We start from the raw sequence: 20,551 nt of genomic DNA on the forward strand, positions 1-20,551 counted from the left end.
AATTAGATGCTTCCTTGTGAGGAGGGGAGTCTGGCACCTCTTGAAAGAAGGGGTTTGCATGTGTGTGTTTTGTGTGCGTCTCTGCGTGAGAGCTTAGAATCGAGTCTTGGCATGTACAACGCTGATGTGTTGTTGAGTCGTCAGCCTGCAATGCACACTTAAAAACACCTGCAGTGAGCTGCTAACCACTGCAGTTACTTACTCAATGAAGCTAGCGCTGCACAATATGAACTAAGTACTACAATAATATACAGATTGGTAAACCCTCAACGTGACACAGCATCACATGGTTACTGGGATTCATCAAAACAGCTACAGAAACACTAGAAACGCATTGAGTGATTTGTTACAAGTCTTTGCACATAACCATTTTCTGTGCAGCACTAACTGAAGGTATGGGACAATCTTGGGCTTGTATTCTTTCTAAGTACAAAAAAAAGGAGCAGAAGTTGGAGGTCCATTTTACAGATGAGAAAACATCCATGGTAACACAAACAACATAGGAAGACCATAGGTGCTATTAGTCTGAAGCAACTAAAACCCAATTTTCACAAATGCACAGCCATTCTTAATAACTTGTTATCTTGACTCAACATCTTGAATACTTGATTTCATTTTATGGTGGCATACCAAGGGAGTGATGCTGCGTCACAGCTTAATGGTTCCTGGTTTGATCCTGAGCTCAGGTTACTATCTGTATGGGTCCCCTCCAGGTTTCTTTGGTTTCCAAAAGGTCAAAAGTACATAACATGTATGTAGGCTTTCCCAGTACCAGAAACTCAATAACTTACCTAAAGCCCCCGGAACCGTCGCTTCTCTAACAAGACCTTTCATACACTGTCTATATTTCATTGTTCTGCATTGTATATTTGGCCAATATTTGGTTAGTTTGGTTTTCGGTGAACGATGATAGAAAAGAGAACTTCCTAGAGTGCCTTTATGCTGAAGAGAAACCGCAAAAGCTCTTTCCCTTCAGGACATGTATATTCATGTTTAAAAGCATAAAGCTCACAGACATGGACAGACAAATACAACATTGTCTCTGAATAACAGAATAAAAATGTCCTTCTTAACTCCAAGTACACTACTGGCTCCAGATTTAAAATTGATTTGTAAACAGGAGCCTGGAAAATAAGGGTGGGTGAAATGATAATATCCATATTTCAATAAATAATGCCTACATACAGTTTTGTGAGAGTTTTGTGGGTATCACTGGTGTTTATCCAAAAAACTAGAACACTACAAACAGTGTCGTAGTGACTGGAAGTTAAATCTAATTTCGTTCTACCAATTTTATTTATGTTATATATTATACTGCTAAATACTATATTGCTTGTAAAAATTGATTATTTAATTGGAATTTTTAATATATTTCTGTGATTGTACATATAATTGTCAGTTTGATCAATTAATTATTTATTTGCGTATCCTCTAAACTAAAAACTAAACATTGTGATATGTAGTATGTATCATAAAAATTGTTTAATTATATAATATTTAATGATATAATACTTAAAAGTATTTTATATATATGATTATTTTGAAGTACTCCATATAGGATTGTTTATGAAGCATAATGTAATTAAGCTAAATATGATGAAGGTGAATGAAGTCATCAGCCCACATGTGACGCACTGTTCAGTGTGGTAATGATCATGTAATTCTTTAAACAGCAGCTTAATATTTCACTAGAAATCATTTAGAACAACAGCATTCTGCAAAAACCTCAAGCTGCTCTGAGGAGAAACAGCAAGAAGGTAACATCTGCTATACCTGAATATTGATTTTCACTCCTCCTTCTCCTCTAAAAGAGTCTATAGACTGCTCACATCAATGAAAACACCAGCTATGAAGAGGAAGGGCATGTTCTTTTGAGCCCCAGAATTCATTGCGGTCAGTGGGTTGCAGTGTTATAATGCAGTGCGGACAGCAGTCTGACTCTCCACGGCCCAAAGCAATATAAAAAAAAAAAACAGAGATAAGCAAGACAACCAATAAACACACAAAACCAAACAAAACCCCCCTTCCCACCCATTAAAACAAACACAGTGTGTGTCATTGCGCATGCGTGAGTAAGGATTTCTCTGCCAATATACGAGACATTTTTAAATCATTACATTTTAACACATTCTTTAGCTGATTTTAGTCAATAAATAGCAATTCGTTATAAAATGACAGCCACATTAACTCTAATTAACTCAGCATTTTAACCAGGTCTATTAATCCATTAACGTGACCTTCAGGATGACAGTTATATTAAATATGAATCTGGTTGTAACAGATGGTTTCCATGGTTACGCCTTAATTGGGTCAACTATATTGATGAGAAAATTGGGGGGAGAGAGAGAGAAAGTCAATATAATGAAAAAGTCAAGTGTGGTTCAGACAAAAATTGCGTCAAAAAACAAGTGAATGGGAGACTAAAGAAGACAAAGAACTTCCTTCTGAATCAGCTTGGTTTGAATTTATGAATCTGTAATGGCTTCCGTTAAATGAAATTTAGCCACTTCTGTGTGGGATAGAGTGTTTGACGCTACTCGCAACAAGTAAAGAAAATCTTGACGTTTTATTGGAATAAAGAAATCACAAAGCTACAAACAAGGGATCTAGGCCATTCCAAGGTACTATCACATGCAAAAAATTGTCTCCCTTCCCACACCCCATTGCCACCTCACTTCCTGTTTAAAATAGGTGCCCACAGGAAGTAGCAAAGGCAGGTGCAATATCTATCATTCACCCCGGGGGAACACAGAATACAGATATATGTATTGAAACAGACACTGAAACAAACCATATAATGAAAAAATTGATACACTATTCAATAATTTCATATATGTAACTTTACGGCTGCTACAGAATCTTTTAATAAAATATAATTAACACTTTTTGTACTACAGGATTGGTTTGTGACGCAGCACCTCTTGATTGTTCACTATTATGCTGTTTTGGTTTATCTGTTCATTTGGTCTATAGGCCCTGTTTTTCGTATGTCGATCACTGACTGAACCCTTCCATGCTCTCGATTTGCTAAAGTGAGTTCTTGAATTAAAACTCTATCCGTGTTTGGTTTGATGTGTGCTCTTCTCTAAAGAAAACGTAAAGAATAATAAACTGCACAAGCAGGTTTCAGCTAAGTTTAGGTATCTGCCAGAGATCTAGCTTCTGCTTTTAGTTACTATATAACAAATCACAACTTTTCCCAGAGCCAGCCAACAAACTTGCGAGAGTATCACATATACCTGCCCATAAATACCTCAAAAAAACCTCTTAATATACTTTTCAAGAAAAGATGCTGTGAACTAGTTTTCACTAGTTCTTGGCACCATGAGTCACAGTGTTTGTTTTCCCTTCAGAAACTGGTGTTTGTATGTGTGTGCACGCACAGAAGTGCTGAGAGACAATAACATTGCAACCTTGAAGATTCTGAAGCTTGTGGTCAGAAAAGTGTGCAATAAGTATATCCAATATGTAGGCCATGAACTATCTGAGGCTGAGACTAACCCATTAGTCTCTGCTATAGATCCGGATTTTTAATGAAGGTATACCTTCAAGTGGGAATGTGTCATTGACACACAGGGCTATTTAAGAAGGACTCTATATTCCACATGATTTGGATGTTTTTCTTTCATATGCATCTATCCATAACAGAGACTGAAGTCCACCTGCTTAAACGCAGCTTATCTTATAAGTTGTGTGCATGTTTCTTTAAACAGACCACAAAAATAAACCAATTTCATTAATATGAGAAATTTAAACAGCAAGTAAAGAGTATGAATATAGTAAAGCGCACACAAGCATAACAATTTTATGACCACGATTTAGTATCTTTTTACTACATTAAACTAATTCACACACATTTTCCTACACTGTGTATTTAATTCAGCTAGTAGCCTGTGCAGGGCTTAATACCGTTCACACTAGCTAACAACTGACTGGCTGATAACGCCTTCAAGTCTTAATTTATCTGCTTTCAAGTCAATGTGGGAGCATACAAGTGATCTCAGAATGGCTAAGAAAAAAAAAAAAAAAAAACTACTGCAGTTGTTTTAATTTAAATGTAAATTTGTTCAGCAGTTTTTCAGTAATCATATTTTCATAAAAATGTTTTTACTGCACTCGCTGTGGACAACCAGGACATAATCAATACTCTAACTACAGCTCCTATCTGTTAGCCTGCACTCTATTTTTAGCTGCTAATGAAGGGAGAGAGGCAGAAAGCTTCAGGCCTGAGCATCAGCAAGTGAGATGTGTGATGCTGACAGGAGCTGTGACGATGTGTGTGTGTGTGCTGCTGACAGTGTATATTGGTGTCCTTGCTGCTGTGAGACTATACGAGACAGAAAGCTCAGTGACGGGAATATTGCCAAATACGCTGATGTAACAGGAGTTTAATGGCTTACACCAATATAGAGCACTATCCTGCAATGCTCAGCTCACTAACACACACAACGAGGCTGTAAGAAAAAAAGCAGGAGGCAAGAGATGATATTTTCAGAAAGACATGAGCAGAGAGGTCAGAGAGCAGTGTTACGGGCTCCAGGGCAGAGGATTGAGACACATAACAAGGTGTGTGTGTGTGTGTGTGTGTGTGTGTGTGTGAGAGAGAAAGAGAGAGAGAGAGAGATAGAGGTGTGTGTGAGGGGGAGGGGGTGTGAATGAGGAAAAGAGAAACTCACACACCTAAGTACTACATGTGCACCCATACACCCACACACCATTAATAGGTATTCCAGTCAGACAAAGGCCTGTGGTGTTGACTGAAACAGCTCTCTACTTCTGCATCACCTGGCACAAGGTCACCTTTAGAACCTATTATACCTATTACACCTTCTCATGAACTGTTCATGAATATTGCAGGCCTTTCCTAACTGTCCAAACAAAGCTTGAGCATGCAAAATAAATGCCAGCAGCATTCCCTCTGTGTCTAAAAAACATTTTCCATGACACATAGAAGGGGCTGCTGGTCAGAGGGTCATTTTTAAAAAATGTCCCTAACAAGAAAAAAAATAACAATATAAATATTAACAATCCCCTAACATACTGACTCTCTCTCTCTCTCTCTCTCTCTCTCTCATACAGACACCCAGACACATCCACACACACATCCTCACACACACACACATCCTCACACACACACACATCCACACACACACACATCCACACACACATCCACACACACACATCCACACACACACATCCACACACACACATCCTCACACACATCCACACACACACATCCACACACACACATCCACACACACACATCCACACACACACTCACACCCCCTTACTATCCTTGAGGACCTTAGATGCTACACCTAAATCTATCCATAACCTCAGTAACCAAAAGGAAACATTTGGGCACTTTTTTTTTTTTTTTTTTTTTTTTTTTTTTTTTTTTAATTAAAAGTGTTCCCTCATGGAGACCAGCCCAATGTTCCTACAAGGTCAAACTGTCAGATATTCCACACAGTTTTTTTTTTCAGTCAAGATGTACAATATTAGAAGTAATGTTTAGTTTTTTTAGTCAAGTTTAAGAGAATAAGCGGAAGAAAGTAGAAGACAGTAAACAAGTCGAACTCGATGGCAACAGAGTCGACACTGATGCCTTCCCCTCCAACAAGTCTAGTCCTTCTAGATACTAATTTGTTCACCAGAACTACCCTTAAAATTTGTATAGAGCAGTGGTAGCTCAGAGGTAAAGATGTTGGACTACTGATCTGAAGGTTGTGAGTTCAAATCCCTGCACTGCCAAGCTGCCACTGCTGGGCCCTTGAGCACGGCCCTTAACCCACAACTGCTCAGCTGTATAAATGAGATAAATGTAAGTGGCTCTGGATAAGAGCGTCTGCCAAATGCTGTAAATGTTAAGGTAAATATACGTTAACTGTGAAGGAAGCTATTGAAGAAAAACTTCCAAAGTTCCAAAATCTAATCAGTTCATTTGCTGGTTACAATGACAATTAATATAAATATAAATCGTGCTCAGTGACAAAGGCACAAAAACAATTTGAATTTTTCAAGAACATGAAAACCATATAAACAACTTGAAACCTAAGCCTTTAAAATGTAACCAATGGGTACAAGGTCAAAGGTCAAATGAATACATTTAGGGTGCAATTAGGCTGATGCAGTAGGGCTGGGGGAAAATTCCTGGTCAATTCTGTATCAGGGAGTTTTGGTTTATAAATGTTTTTTTTTGGAAAAAGCTATCAAAGATATATGATGAAAAATGATCACTGTACCCTAGAGCTGTCAAATCACACAATGTGTTTAATTACTTTCAAATATTAATTAGCCCCTAATTCTTTACCACCACAGAGGCAGCATTAGCAGTCACACCTACACTCTTCACTCCACATAAAAACAGCAGAAAACCACAAGGCTCTATAATTTCATCCTAAACATTTATTGATACTGATTCCTTTTTAATTTCTTCAATGTTTTCTTGTAGCTAATATTTAGCTAGATTTTAGCTTAAGGGCTCAACATGAACATCAGCCATCTTTAATTAATCTTCACACAGCAATCCTTCAGTTCATGTAGCTGCCATCAGAATAACTCATATCTCAGATTATCTCAGATTCAGCCAGAAAAGAGTGGGATTAATATTTACTAATTATAAATAAACTCTCTTAATCTCTCTCACACACATGCACACACACACACACACAAAGCTTGCTAATATAGTACCAGTCAGAATCCCAATGCACTTGTTGCACATGGCCTATAAAGCTACCTTGAATCTTGAGCAACCATGACATTTCCAATTCCATGTGTATTGTATAAATGTCCAGGTTTTCCAGAATCCCTACAGACTTGAAAGCAAATCAGGATTTATAAGTGAAGTATACAACCTTACTTATTGTGGCTGGTGAAGTATAAAACAACAGTAAAGTTAAAATTATTTGCTCAATCTCACAAAACACCACAGCAAAAAAGCTAATAGTTCTGAGCCTGGTTAATCTCTGTTCTTTACAGGATTATCTTTCAACATAACGTTCCTATAAACACCTGATCTCCAGAAATCCAGAGGACTTTCAGCTCAGTGTCTCTGCTTTTGTCTCCACTTCATTTGAACCACTCTAGGAAAATGACATACAATTAACCACATGGAAAGTGGCCTCGGAGCAAATGACAGATAATAACAGAGCGTAGCTAATGTACAAACCTAATACTGATGTCGCTTTAAGTGTAAAATCACGCCACCACTGGAAGACTCTGGAACACTCGAGTGTCCTGTAGAGAAGATACAGGTTTAGGAGACCCCCAGCTAAGACCCCCTGACTGGTGTGCGAGTCATTTGTAAGGGGGCTAGGGCTAAACCCCATAATTATTCCCTTTATGTGAGACGAGGGTCCTCAGCATTAATAATGCAGCTCTCACTGGCAGCAGGCTTTGGAGATTAATACAGCTCTTATCACCCGAGCTACTGAAGGCTTCTCTGTTCTTTCTATGGTGAACGCAGACTACAAAATAAAATGTCAACTCAACTGAATTTTTTATATTCTCCAGACACACTGTCCAGGTAGGTGGGACCCCCGTGATGGACAGTGCCTGTCTGCTTAAAGCTTCCTAATCCTGTACCCCCCTCCATCCCAACACACACACACACACACACACACACACACACACACACACACACACACAGAGCTTCCTTCTCTCCTCCAGCTGAGATATGAAGAGGGAAGTGAGAGAAGACCTGTTTCCTGTCTGTGTGTGTCTGTGTGTGAAGAAAAGTGCTGTCTCTTCAGATTAACCCCACTCTGCTTAAAATACTTAAGCTAAATTTAAGGAAGCTTATCAAAGTCATGCAGCTAAATCTAAGTGTGAACAGGAGAGACTTAAACTGATAAGATAGTAATCAAGCAAATACACAAGGGACTGATTATTTGTGCAAAACACAAAAACCGACTTGAGGACAGACTGTCTTGGAGAAAGAAAAACAGAAAAACAAAGACAGAAGGGTTTTGCTGGCTGTAAAAGTGGTTGATGATGGATGTGTGTGGTAACTCACACCTGTTAAGGATGCCTGGAGGATTTAAGCAGCTCCCACCCCCATTCTCTCAGCATCCACACACACACACCCCAACACACACACACCAGCGCACGCTGAAACCGCCAGAGCACTGAATTCATCTGCATTTATACAATGCTATTTTCTCCTCACTTGCACTGTCGAGACGTACAGCTGTGTATGTGTGTGGGCTGGTTCAAACAAGACAACATCATGTGCACGTTCAGGAGGGTCCCATCTGCCAGGAGCGAAAGTACAGTGATAAAAGAATGCGCAAAAAAAAAAAAAAAACTCCAAAAGGGAAGCAAACTAGAAAAATGCCAAATCCACACCTGAGTGGAGTGAGGCATGTAAAGCAGTTCTCCCGGAAGCTTCTATCATATAAACAATACCCTCATTTAATGATATGCATTTGTAATGTTGAAAAAATAAACAAAATGCACATATTGTATATTTTAATCGATTTGGTCTAGAGCACACTGAACCCACTTTTTTCCATTTTCATATCGATATAAGAGCTCCGAGGATTGGCTCATACCCGAATATTGATCTGATACTAACATTCTCACAGTAAACAAACTGTTGCCAAGTCATGTGAGGCACAAATGCTTTGTATTTTACAAATGATTTGTGAACTATGTTAAATACCAGAGCTGTGTTATATCACTCAATGTCACTGAATCACATATGTCAAATCCTGAGTGGTGCAACAAAAAACGCATTCACCATAATGTCAGTAGATCACCAGTTCAAATCCTGTCGAGTTCACAGCCGTCTGTGGCTGGGAGTCTAGAGAGTAAAACTGGTGGTGTCTCTGGATGGGAGGGATGATATTGCTCTCTCACCTGTCAATCAGAGCAGCACTAACCAATCATAGGCATCTGTGAGCTCATGTATGTGGAAGAGGGCCGATAGCTCTTTCCTCCAAGAGTGTTAAGATGCCCTGTGACGTAGCATGAGCAGCAGTTCAAAAAGATGCTGCTGGCTGGCTGACTTCTGAGAGGAAGCAAGACGTGTTAGCCTTCACCCTCCCCAGTTGGTATCTGTCATGTGACAGTGAAGAGCTTACTAGAGAGTGAGAATTAGCAAATGATTAAATTGGGAGAAACAGGGGGATGGGTGGGAAATCCCATCATGTCAGATTAGAAACCAGTGTCAGGCCCGATACAAATACTCAGTATGAGATCAGCGGGACCTACGTCTGGCAGGCTGTTACAAGGAAAAGGTTTCATAAGTTTTATATGTTTTAATAAGTGTTTTTGATTCTGATTTATGATGATGAACAGGATGGTATTTAGGTCTGTACCATTATAACGTTATCTAGACAATAATGCCACATTATTCCCAAGTGGTGTGCATTACTGTATGCTACAGGATTTTTGGGTCACCTACTTATTAAAGAACAAACATCCAGTGTTCACTGCATTTCTAAACTGGCTGAATAAATTACTGAAGATAAAGGGCAAACCTCTTAGAAATGTTCTAGCAAGTTCCCTAACTAATATTGAACGTTAGAAGTGATGTCATTTAACGTCATCCTGTATGTAAATATGATGCAAGTTAATGACTGTATTGTAATATTGTATTGAATGTAATCAATACACTAAGATATCACAGGTATCATCTTTTTATAATACTGACGACTACATTATTAATTACAGTAAGAAGCAGCCAACGATGTGTTAAAATAGTTTCTGTGGACTGAATGTTTCATTTTACTTCCTTTTGTAGGTGTTAAATACAAATTTCACTGATATCATAGTAGTCTATTGTTTTTTTTTTTTTAATGCAGCACTACCATTTTCCTGGCATGAACCTAAACATGGATATGCATCATATACTGTGAAAGTACCTTCATTTTTACCTTCACACTAGGTTGGATGGTTAGGAATTGAAGATGTATCTTTTCTACTTTGGATCTCTGATCATGTATCACCTTGGAAGGAGAGATACACTCCTCTAGCACACATGCATTAAACATGAGAAACTACCATGACATTCAAGGAGGTCAGGTACCAAATCACCAGGTGTGAATGTAGACAGTCTAACTCAGACACTCATATACTAAAGCACTAAACATGCATTTCTAGCAATGTCAAATCAATAAACATAAAATAAAATTTTCTTCATTATAGGTTAGTTCCTCTCATGCTGTATGGTCAATGAGAGATGACGCTAATAGAGCACAAAAGCACAAATATATTTTTAAAATAAAAGGGTGCCAATAATTCTGGAGCTGACTGCAATTAAAGTGCAGCACCAGATTGCAGGAAGCTGTCTGCGCTCCCACTACATCATTATAAGGAATCAAAGGAGAGGCCTGCAACGCGGGATTCTTTTCATGCTGCACCTTCAAAAGGAGCGTATACAGTCGCACGTGACAGCGCAGCTGAGATTGAGACGCGAGATAAAGAGAGAACGATAGGGAGGCAGACAGGGGTGCAGATCACGCACTCAGCTCATCCTCTCCAGGTGCACACATGTCAGTAGAGGTGAGATGAGATAGAGAAAAAGCACATCTCCAAGGTCCAGCTTTCTTTTCTTCTTTTTCTGTGAGGAGACACTGATAGACGTCTCTTTGTCCGGCTATAATAACGGTCCTGCTGAGGTGATGTGACGTGACTGGACAAAGACTGAAGAAGATTATAATAAAGTGGACTTAAAGGGAAAATCCATGCTGAGGGACTACCATATCAATATTTATAATGAATGTGATCTTGAATTGTGCAGAAGGTTTCCTACATCACACACAATGCCATCTGACAGTACTGACTCTGATAGTGACGCCAGTGCAAATTCATCTGTGCCTAAAGACAGCGATGCAGCAGCACATGTTTTTCTTTTTAGTGTTTTATTCTGTGCAACTCTCTTACTTCCTCATCTGTACACTCTGCTCAAACATATACGCTTCAATTTCAAGTCAAGTCAAGTGGAGTTTATTGTCATTTCAACCATATACAGCCAGTTAGTACATAGGACCAAGGTGTCACATAAGACAAACACAGAACAACACAGAACTACAAGGGACTACATAAATTTACACATAAAGTGCACAAGTGCAAACATGTGCAGACAGCGCAAGACAGTACAATGACTACTGGGATAGACAATGGGCACAGTAAGTCCCAGTGCAGCGCCGACCAGTACACAGTTCTATTAGAAAGTGAATCCAGTGACAATAGTGCAAAGAGAACAATATAAGTTGCTGAAATAGAGTAAACATAAGAAATAGCAGCCTATGTACAGTATAATAAATATTTGTAGTAGCATAATGTAATGTGCAAAAAATTGCAAAGAGGATGGAGGATGCACAGTTGTGTGTGTGTGCGTGTGTGTGTGTGTGTGTGTGTGTGTGTGTGTGTGTGTGTGTGTGTGTGTGTTCTTTCCAGTTTCTGAGTATTGAGGAGTCTGATGGCATGGGGAAGAAACTGTTGCACAGTCTGGTCGTGAGGGCCCGAATGCTTCGGGACCATTTGCCAGACAGCAGGAGGGTGAAGAGTGTGTGAGAGGGGTGTGTGGGGTCATCCACAATGCTGGTGGCTTTGCGGGTGCAGCGTGAGGTGTAAGTGTCTGCGATGGAGGGAAGAGAGACCCCGATGATCTTCTCAGATGATCTTCTTTGCTTCTCAGCAAAAAAATTGATTTTGAATATTACTGCTAAATGGCGAGTGAGGAAAGACGCTCTTGTTCTTTTGTTTTTAGGAGCGAACAACGAAACATTATCCTTTACCTGACATTTTTCTCCTGTTAAACGCTATTATAACTGCAATAGCAATGTCCCCTATGCAACACGAGCACAGCACACGATCCTTAACTTCTCACAGGAATAGCAAAAGTACAGCACCAACCAACAACATAGCACCAGAATCACGAAGCTTATCATAAATATTTCAATATAAACATATTTTTTGTGCTTCAGGGTGGACTTTTCCTTTAACAAAACAGCACCATATTTCATTTGTGGAATTTGGCATGTACATCTAAAAACGCTCTGAATTTTCTCCTTATGGGGTGAACTCAAGTAATCAGCACTTTGCTACAATAATGAAAGTTTGCTATAGGCTAGAGGCTGCCTAATTTGGAGCCCTTCAACCCACAAGTACGACTTGCCCTCACCCAGAAACGACAAGCATCAACACTCTCTTCTGTCCTGACGCCCAGATGGTCAAATAAATTTCCCTTGTTTTTTTCCTGAACAGTCATCATTCAGATCACTTTGTAGCTTGTGGTTTGGATATACAGTAATCATCATCTACTCATTATTACAAAGGCTTAAACAGAATAAAAAACTTGGGCACATCAGCATGACAAAATTTACAGTGTACTAGCTGAAAGAACAAAACCAAGAGCTTTTACAAAGCTCTCATGCCTGGTCACTTTTATCTAACTATCTAATGGCAAAACAGCTAACACACAACATTCGCATCCAAATACTCCCCTGATTAAATATTGACTTTTTCTCCACCCTTTTAACAAAAATCTTACACACTGCACACACTAATGTTAAATGATCTTACACACTGCTTACACTAATGTTAAATGAACATTAAATATGCAATAGTAATCTGTACTTTAATCTGTGCATTAACATGCATCAACACTGGTTCCTGTATCTAATTTTTTTAAATACCATAAATGTAAAAGTTACGTTGTACAAGCGCAGTCACATATTTAAGTGCTCAAGTGAAAGTAAACAAAGAAGCATAACAAATAACAAGGACTTCTAAATAGCTGTTAATTAGTTTAAATCACAGTTAACATCTGCACCTACAACATTCCTGCAAATAACGATAATTGTCAGTTTCATCATAACTGCATACTCTTCCCAAGCAATTTAAACTATTTTTTCTTCTGTAACACTCATGAATTTCCTTTTGAATGTCCAGCCCAAAAACATGTCAGCCAAACTGCAGGGACGCCCTGAGAGGGGTTTACTTGAGCATAACGATCCGAGTGGACACACAGCAAGTCCCATGCTGTTCTGCATATTTTATATCCCAATTAGTGATTCTGCTTGAAGATTTAACGCAATGTGATCAGGAATTTTTGTGCTCTGCTGCCACTCTAATGCTCGGTGGTGGTAAGATTTCAGCCCAACTTTCATTCAGGCATATATATGAAGAGAAGGTTCTTCACACAAAGCTTAGACAAAAACGAGCCTTCATTATGACCGGGGCCGAATCTGGGTGTGTGCGCAAGGTTACATGCGTGTGTGTGTGTGTGTGTGTGTGTGTGTGTGTGTGTGTGTGTGTGTGTGTGTGTAAACCCTAAGGCTACACAGACACTGTGGTTCAGACTGACAGAGGTACTGAAGAAAGGCAGCTGAGCCTGGGCCTATAGTCTGAGAGATTTCCCTGCTGACTGTAGCCTACAGCACCACCAAACACCAGCAAATGCATACACACCATCCCTCTGAGACTCTCACCCTCTCCTTTCTTCCTCGCTCTGCCTGCCCAGGTTGGAGACCTATTTTTAAAAAGCCCTGAAGCTACCCATCATTACAATGCTCCCGCCCTGGAGTCACTGGGGGTGTCTGTGTGCACCTCTTGGCAAGGTTAGCAATAAACACACGAATGACTCAGAGATGAGAATGAAAATGCTAAGACGCAAAGGGCTGAAATACGCACAGGCCATTTCCCTCAATACAAAAATGTAAAAATGGGGAAAAAGAACAATGCCTCTGTTTACAGAGTTAAGCGCTGCTTGTCAGAATCAGTTTTTTTTTTTCACACTATAACACAGATCCTCAGAACATTCCTACTGAGAGAATTACCATGGGACTCTTCTCCAGGCAGAGCTACTACTCAAAATATTACAGAAAGGGTTTTCCAGTGTGCTGAACAGAACTATAGTGCTTTCATTCCTCATCCAAAAGACACACAGAAGATGCTGAAACACAGACTCCACAGACAATCACACATTCCAATTACACACCAAATTAGTGACCTTTTTAGACCCTTTATTGACTTTGTAAAAATCCCAGAAGCAAATCTAACAACTTTTTGAACAGAAGTGAGCAACTGTCCTGCACTCGATACAGCTGGCTCACATCACAGCTGCTGGCTGTACCAGTTGACAGCACAGGTACAGCTGACTCACCCACAAGTGTGTAAAGCCTGACTGAGTCATGCTTGCACAAGCCTATGTTCCTAACAACCAATCACTGATCATCATTAATCCCAACCACCAATCACTCATCATTACTGTTCCCAAAAACCAATCACTGGTTACCACTGTTCCCAACAATCAATCACTAATAACCATTGCTCCCAACCATTGCATCACTGACCATCATTGTTCCTCACCATTGCATCACTGACCATCATTGTTCCTCATCATCCAATCACTGATCATCATTGTTCCCAAAAGTCAATCACTGCTCACCACTCTTTGTCCCACCTGTGCACTTCTTTGCTATAGTTACTAGTTATTACATCTGTAACCATTTCTTTTGTGTCTATTTCCCAACTACTCATTACCACTTCTTTTTTTTTTTTATGGTAACAGCTCACTGACAGGGACTTGTATGGTGGACAATCTACACAATATTAGGCTAATACTGAACAGATTTGTGGCAAAGGTTTCTGTGAAGAGATGATTATTTAACATTATTGGAAGGAGTCACCAGTGTCAGTGCTTTGTAACAGACAGTAGGGTTACCACAACAGGAATGTCTTCAGGACAGAGGTTTCTAACAGACAGAGAGAGCGAGCGAGAGAAGGTGAGAGAGAGAGAGGCTGTTGAAGGAACAACTGTTTATAGCTGCTCTAACTTAAGTGATAACAGGAACTATCTTGTGGATGTTCCACAACATTAAATGTAACTATAAATGGTTAAAAATTGTAATCTTTGGCAAAATGCTGTGTTAAAAGAGAATAAAACATGTTTGGATATGCTGTTACAGGAACATAATCTAATCTGTAGTGCTAAAGATGCTTTAGGTAAGATGAGTACTTTTCAAGATTAGGTCTCTAATGGTTAAGTAGGTGGGTTTGACATTTGAATGTTTTTTTTAACTCCTTAAGCCCATCCCCCATTTCTCCATGTGTTCACGAAGCTCCACCCCCAGGATCTAGAGTGGCATAGAACAGAGTGTCAATAAAATAACTGACAACTGACCCATCCAAACACGAACGAGCATTCTCGACCAGAGGTCAGTTTTCCAAAGGGGTTTTCACAGCCACTTCATATACTTTTCTTCATATACTGGCCTAAACCATTATTTTTTATATTTAGAAATAGACTCTTGCACTTTTGACAGTAAGTCTGCTTCACATCACACCACCTCATCATGGAATAACCAACATTTCACAATGAGTTTTATTCCTTGCTTATTATCTATTCTGTCAGACTCTTCATTCTTCATGTGTGTGGATATGCAAATGATCATGACGAATAAATGAATATGCAAATTAGTCTATGGCGTCATCTGGCGACTTCTAGCGACGTATGAGCATGCATTACCTACTTTCCCCTTAAACGAGTTGGCAAAACTGAACCTGACACACAAAGTTAAGTAGGCAGTGTCAACAACATCCCCAGGTCTCAGTAACCCAGAGGCTAAGCATCTGTACTTGGGAAGAGCAGTGATGCAGGGAGGAGAGGAGTTTACTCACATCACCCGGCCGGATAATGTAGTCTTCACATGCTTCTGAAAATCCGGATACTTGGAAGCCAGGTATGCAAAGTCTGGTGGTTTGTCCTTATAACGATTTCGAGGATGCATGGATTTGTTCAGTGCCATTCCTGTCGACACAGTTAATAAACAGTGCAGCACATTATATCAGCAATGCAGACTAATAGCAAAGAATGATATCAGCTGCAATTTATTTAGAAATAATAAAAAGAGAAAGAGCTTGTATTTGTGGCAGGAGACAGTCTGACTGTGGAAGCAAGCAAGATGGTGAAGAAACTCCTAACAGAACTATGACTGGATCCCTAATGACTTTCTTTTAGACTTGATGCACTAGATAGAGTGTACAAGTTATGCATTATTTCATAGTGCACTTATATAAGGGTTAGGGAGCCATTTGGGAATCAGTCTCTGCTAGTATACAGGATGATAAACAGCTAACAAGCCAGAGAGCACGCATTCCTGCACAGCAAGGGACCGAGCGTATAAACAAGCAGCTGCATACCGTTTAGTCCCTTCTGTAAATGCTCTTAATAATCTGGGGAAAACAGACAGATGATCGCTCTCTTGTAGTGCCAGTTGCAGTTAGTCACGTTGTTTCTACGTTGCTTCTTCCGGGTTCGGGATGAAGTCATAAACGTGCGCCGGCACCCAAATATGACGTAACGCGCGCAGTCAAGCTGAAAGGATGTTCTTAAGTGAAAGTCGTCCAAAATGGCTTACTATAACTATAATTATATTATAATCATATATAAATTTATTATTTTGAGACAAAGCTATAAATATATAGTACTCTCTATATAAATATAAACCAAAATAATGTCTACACAACATAAATATTGGTATGTAGGTTTAATACTACTACTATTAATAATAATAATAATAATAATAATAATAATAATAATATCTTTTCAGTTATAAAGCCCTTTGCAAGGAAATACGAATTTTCTACATGAGAGGCACCGTTCAGCTATGGAAGGTTCAATTATCAAATGATAAATTTATATTTCCATTTGGGTGCCTTTCCTGCTGGCTCCTATTAATCATCTTTTAATATCAAGCTATTGTGAGCCTGGTTATAGATATTTATTTTGCACATACTAAAACCATCCCACCTACACAACATTTAAATATGAAAGTAAAATGTCCGGACAATAAAATGTCAGATGGGCCATCACTGAGACCACACTATTATTCCACTCACCATTCACATGATAAGCATCATTAGAGTGACAACATTTGCATTTTTTTTCTTTAATTATTTTGCAAACAATAATGGCATTCAGATACATTGTTAACAGTTGGCTGTGTGAAGTGATACCATGAAAGCAAAAGTCCCATTAGAGCTGTGAAGACTGAAGCCTCTGCTCTATTTACAAAGCAAGTAGAGCTGACAGATGAACTCGTAGCTGGACGAGAAGGAATCTACAAATATTCTGTACATTAGTCCGTTCAGCAAGTGCAGCAGTGGGATTGCTTGGGACCCGGTGAATTTCAAACATTATTTCCTTAGGGCATGCAGAACCCTTGATGCCCACAGAGCAAGCTTTCACACAATGAGGAATGTGTCCAAGAACTGTGTAATCTTTACCTTTCCATGGCAGGACAAGGAGGTATATTTGAAAGTCCATTTTTCATGTTGTCGTTTTAGTTTAGACTTTTCAGGTTTGAGTCTGCCAATCAGGAGGGATTAGCACTTTTAAGGATGGGTTCTTTTGTAGAGCATTGACTTCATAATAACAAAAATGCCAATTTGGGTGGTCTAGCTAGATTATTTCCAAAGATATATAAGGGTATTAAAAAAAGCTAGCTAGATATTATGTCAGAAATGAAGTTCAATATAAACGCTCCCTTCAAATATCTACTTTTTTGGTTTAGGCTTTCTTGCCAGTTTACAGTTTTTGTTGATATAGTACACCATTTGGTGTAGTTTTAACCTTTTGAATCATAAAGATGCCCAACTACTCTAGGGACACCTTTCTGCTCTCTCAGTCACTCAGCTACAACACAAAAAGGTACAATATCTACATGTATACCACGCCCCCACTCCTCTCTCTCTCTTTTTAACAGGAGGCATCAGCAGTGTTTGTATGGGGTGGGCAATTCTCCCTCAGTCTGCTGCAATCCCATCACAAATGAAATACAGAAGATTTGAGCACAAACAGATCAGCCTGCCTACAACCACATACTGAACTCTTCACAGTTAGCATGCCAGCTGATCTATCTGGCAGGGTGTTTGTGTTTACGGTCCTTCAAAATTTAACAGTACTATATAATAAAAACAAATTCCCCATTACTTATAATACTTAAAAATATAGGCTTACTTCCATTTTTTACACTGGAAGTCGTCAAATTCTCACTGCAGGACAGGTTGAGATTAGTAAATTCAGTGATACGCGGACCAGCGCAAACCCCCACCAGGCAGCTCAACCATCAGCACTGTTACATGCAGCAGTGCGATATTGACAGGTGTAAATCTCAGACTAGTTACTAATCAGATTTTCAGCAGCAGCAGCAGCAGGTACGTCCAGTACACAACAGGAAATCTCTAGATAACAGACTGGTTAAGCAGTGGAATTCTTTATTATATAATTGCATTGTAATGAAAAGGGTAAATTAAAATGATATTGGTTTATGCACATATTAATAAATCTTAAATTGCTTACACCTTTAGTCTGAAAGGACTAAAGATCTAAGAGCAGGGATGTGCAAGTTAGATATTTTTTTTTGTTGTTCTTTTTAAACATTTTTGCTTTGCTGCCAAAATCAAAGGCAGGTTTCTTTCCTTTTTTAACATGTGGAATGGTTTAATTCCACTTTGGGATTTGTTAAATAAATTTCCCATAGTGTCTATGTTTTACATTTACCCACACAGACTTAAGATGAACAGGAGAGAATGTGCTGCTCATAAGACATCAGTAATGAATTTGTGGCATGTTCCTGTTGTGGCGTGTTCACAGTGTCACCTGCACTCTGCTCCTCCATGGGCTGATTGTGCCACATTGAGGGAGAGCTACTGTGCACGTGAAAACCCCTTTACAATAGGAACCACCATCAAGCCTTTCTATAGGGACATCAGGCAGATGAGCGTAACTGCTGTTAGCATCTCACTTGATTCCTTAATATAAATCCCCACTAATCTGTCAGTCAGTGAAGAACTTCCAACAGTGGCAAACTTAAACTGATATCAGGGATGGTGCCAACATCCCACATATTTAAAAACAGATCAGAGATCTTTGCACATCCCCTACCCAACACTGGGAAACTCTTTGAGCCCAAGTCATGTGTTCATATTCTGTGCCCAAACTGTGGGTAACTTCTGCATTGTACAGGAAAACCTGCTCTGCATAAATCTTATCATATCTCCCAAAAAGATAATTTAAAGTTAAATCGACATGATTCTTGGCGAGTAGACACCGATACAACCCAAGAACACATTAACTGAGTAGAAGAGTAATTGAATTCATTTTAGTATAACTTCAAACTAGCACTACATTGTCAGAGCACCAGTGGCCAATTCAAGTGCTCCACAGAGGCACCGTTTTTGGTAATTATTAATTCTGAAGTGCTTCTGAGGACAAAAACTAACAAGGGGACAAAATCTATGTACATGGCTTTGCTGCTCCATATGCAGTTGATGCAGAAGAAATTTCAAGTGAGGTTCTTCTCTCAAATCTGAAAGATTTAGCCATATCTCTGCGTGCGCTCAGTAGGACTTTTCATGACAAGTGTACAAAGATTTATTCCCCAATGTCTCGAGATAACGCTTTGAATCATTTGTATATGCAGCTGTTAAAATTTCATCTAGTTCCACAATAAGAGAATGGTAAGCATACTTCAGAATGATGTTACAAAGCTACAGATTAATCTGATAACAAACCCTATAGACAAGTCTCCATCTGAGAATTATAGGAATTCCTTTTTGTTGTCTTTTTCCCCCTCAAAATATCACCAAGCTAGGCACCAACAGTTCACGACAGTGACAAAAAAAAAAATAAACAAAGAAAAAACTAAGTAAAAAAAAAAAAAAAAAAAAAAAAAAGACAAACAAAATAAAACAAACAAACAAACAAACAAACAAAAAAAACCCAGACAAATATGAACGACACTGTCATTAAATTATCAGTATTGTGCCCTACATTAACCCAATCCGTTGAAGCCTTCGGCAGGTAAGGCTGAGTCAAGGTTCAGCCTGGGTTAAACCTATGATACTTCTAGACAACATTATGCAAATTTACAGTATACAATTTTGGATTTACCATGCAAGAATACTTTTTTGTGTGTGTAACATTTAATAGCTTGACATCCAGAATAATTTACATAAAAGGACAACAGTTATTCAACCAGAGCTAGGTGAGTCATAACCATGGCGGTCGAGTGCATCCAGGTGAGACGGAGAAGGGAGAGTGAAATGGGTCAGGGGTGAAAGGGGTGTGGTAACCGTGAGGTCCTGCAGGTAACATCAGCGACACTCCCACACTTTTAGTGCCTGATCTACACTCCCAGTGACCACAAATGGAGCAGTCTTGTGAAAATCTGTGGACAGATAAGACCTTTCAATTAAGAGTGTGCCAAAAAAAAAAAAAAGATGTCAATAATGACAAAAACATGATTGCTCTTTGGTAAAAATAAATGAAATTGCAGTCACACTTTAGCATAATGTTTAAACCATGTATAACATCATACCAGCTTATGAATAAGAAAATTTAATTTGCCTAATAGGTACATTTTTTTTGAGCTTGAAACCAAAATGTAAAAAGGTTTGTCCCCCTAAAAGCATCACAATCAACCAAGATTTGAGAAGATGAGTGCTATGTACTGATAAGAACTGGGTGAATGGTTTGTGAAGCATCTCCAGAGAGTTCTTTAGCCTTGATCTACTAAAAAAAAAATCCAGAGAG

At 39.1% G+C, this 20,551-nt stretch overlaps 2 protein-coding genes across 3 annotated transcripts in view; both read right to left on the minus strand.

Annotated features, from left to right (window-relative positions):
- The window catches only part of mettl16 (methyltransferase 16, N6-methyladenosin), a 34,927-nt gene extending 18,503 nt beyond the window's left edge, over window positions 1-16,424 (minus strand). Inside the window, exons 1-2 of the mRNA XM_026923959.3 lie at window positions 16,156-16,424; window positions 15,634-15,763 (exon numbers count right to left, since the gene is read on the minus strand). Coding sequence (XP_026779760.1) covers window positions 15,634-15,761 — 128 coding nt within the window. The 5' untranslated portion in view covers window positions 15,762-15,763; window positions 16,156-16,424. The remainder of the gene's footprint in view (window positions 1-15,633; window positions 15,764-16,155) is intronic.
- Window positions 16,425-16,888: 464 nt separating this feature from the next.
- Window positions 16,889-20,551, minus strand: part of pafah1b1a (platelet-activating factor acetylhydrolase 1b, regulatory subunit 1a) — a 29,036-nt gene continuing 25,373 nt past the window's right edge. For both annotated transcript variants that reach the window (XM_026924338.3, XM_026924340.3), the window contains exon 11: window positions 16,889-20,186. In XM_026924338.3, coding sequence (XP_026780139.2) covers window positions 20,113-20,186 — 74 coding nt within the window. In that variant the 3' untranslated portion in view covers window positions 16,889-20,112. The remainder of the gene's footprint in view (window positions 20,187-20,551) is intronic.

Source organism: Pangasianodon hypophthalmus, chromosome 14, assembly GCF_027358585.1.
Source record: "Pangasianodon hypophthalmus isolate fPanHyp1 chromosome 14, fPanHyp1.pri, whole genome shotgun sequence".
NCBI classification, from domain to species: Eukaryota; Metazoa; Chordata; class Actinopteri; order Siluriformes; family Pangasiidae; genus Pangasianodon; species Pangasianodon hypophthalmus.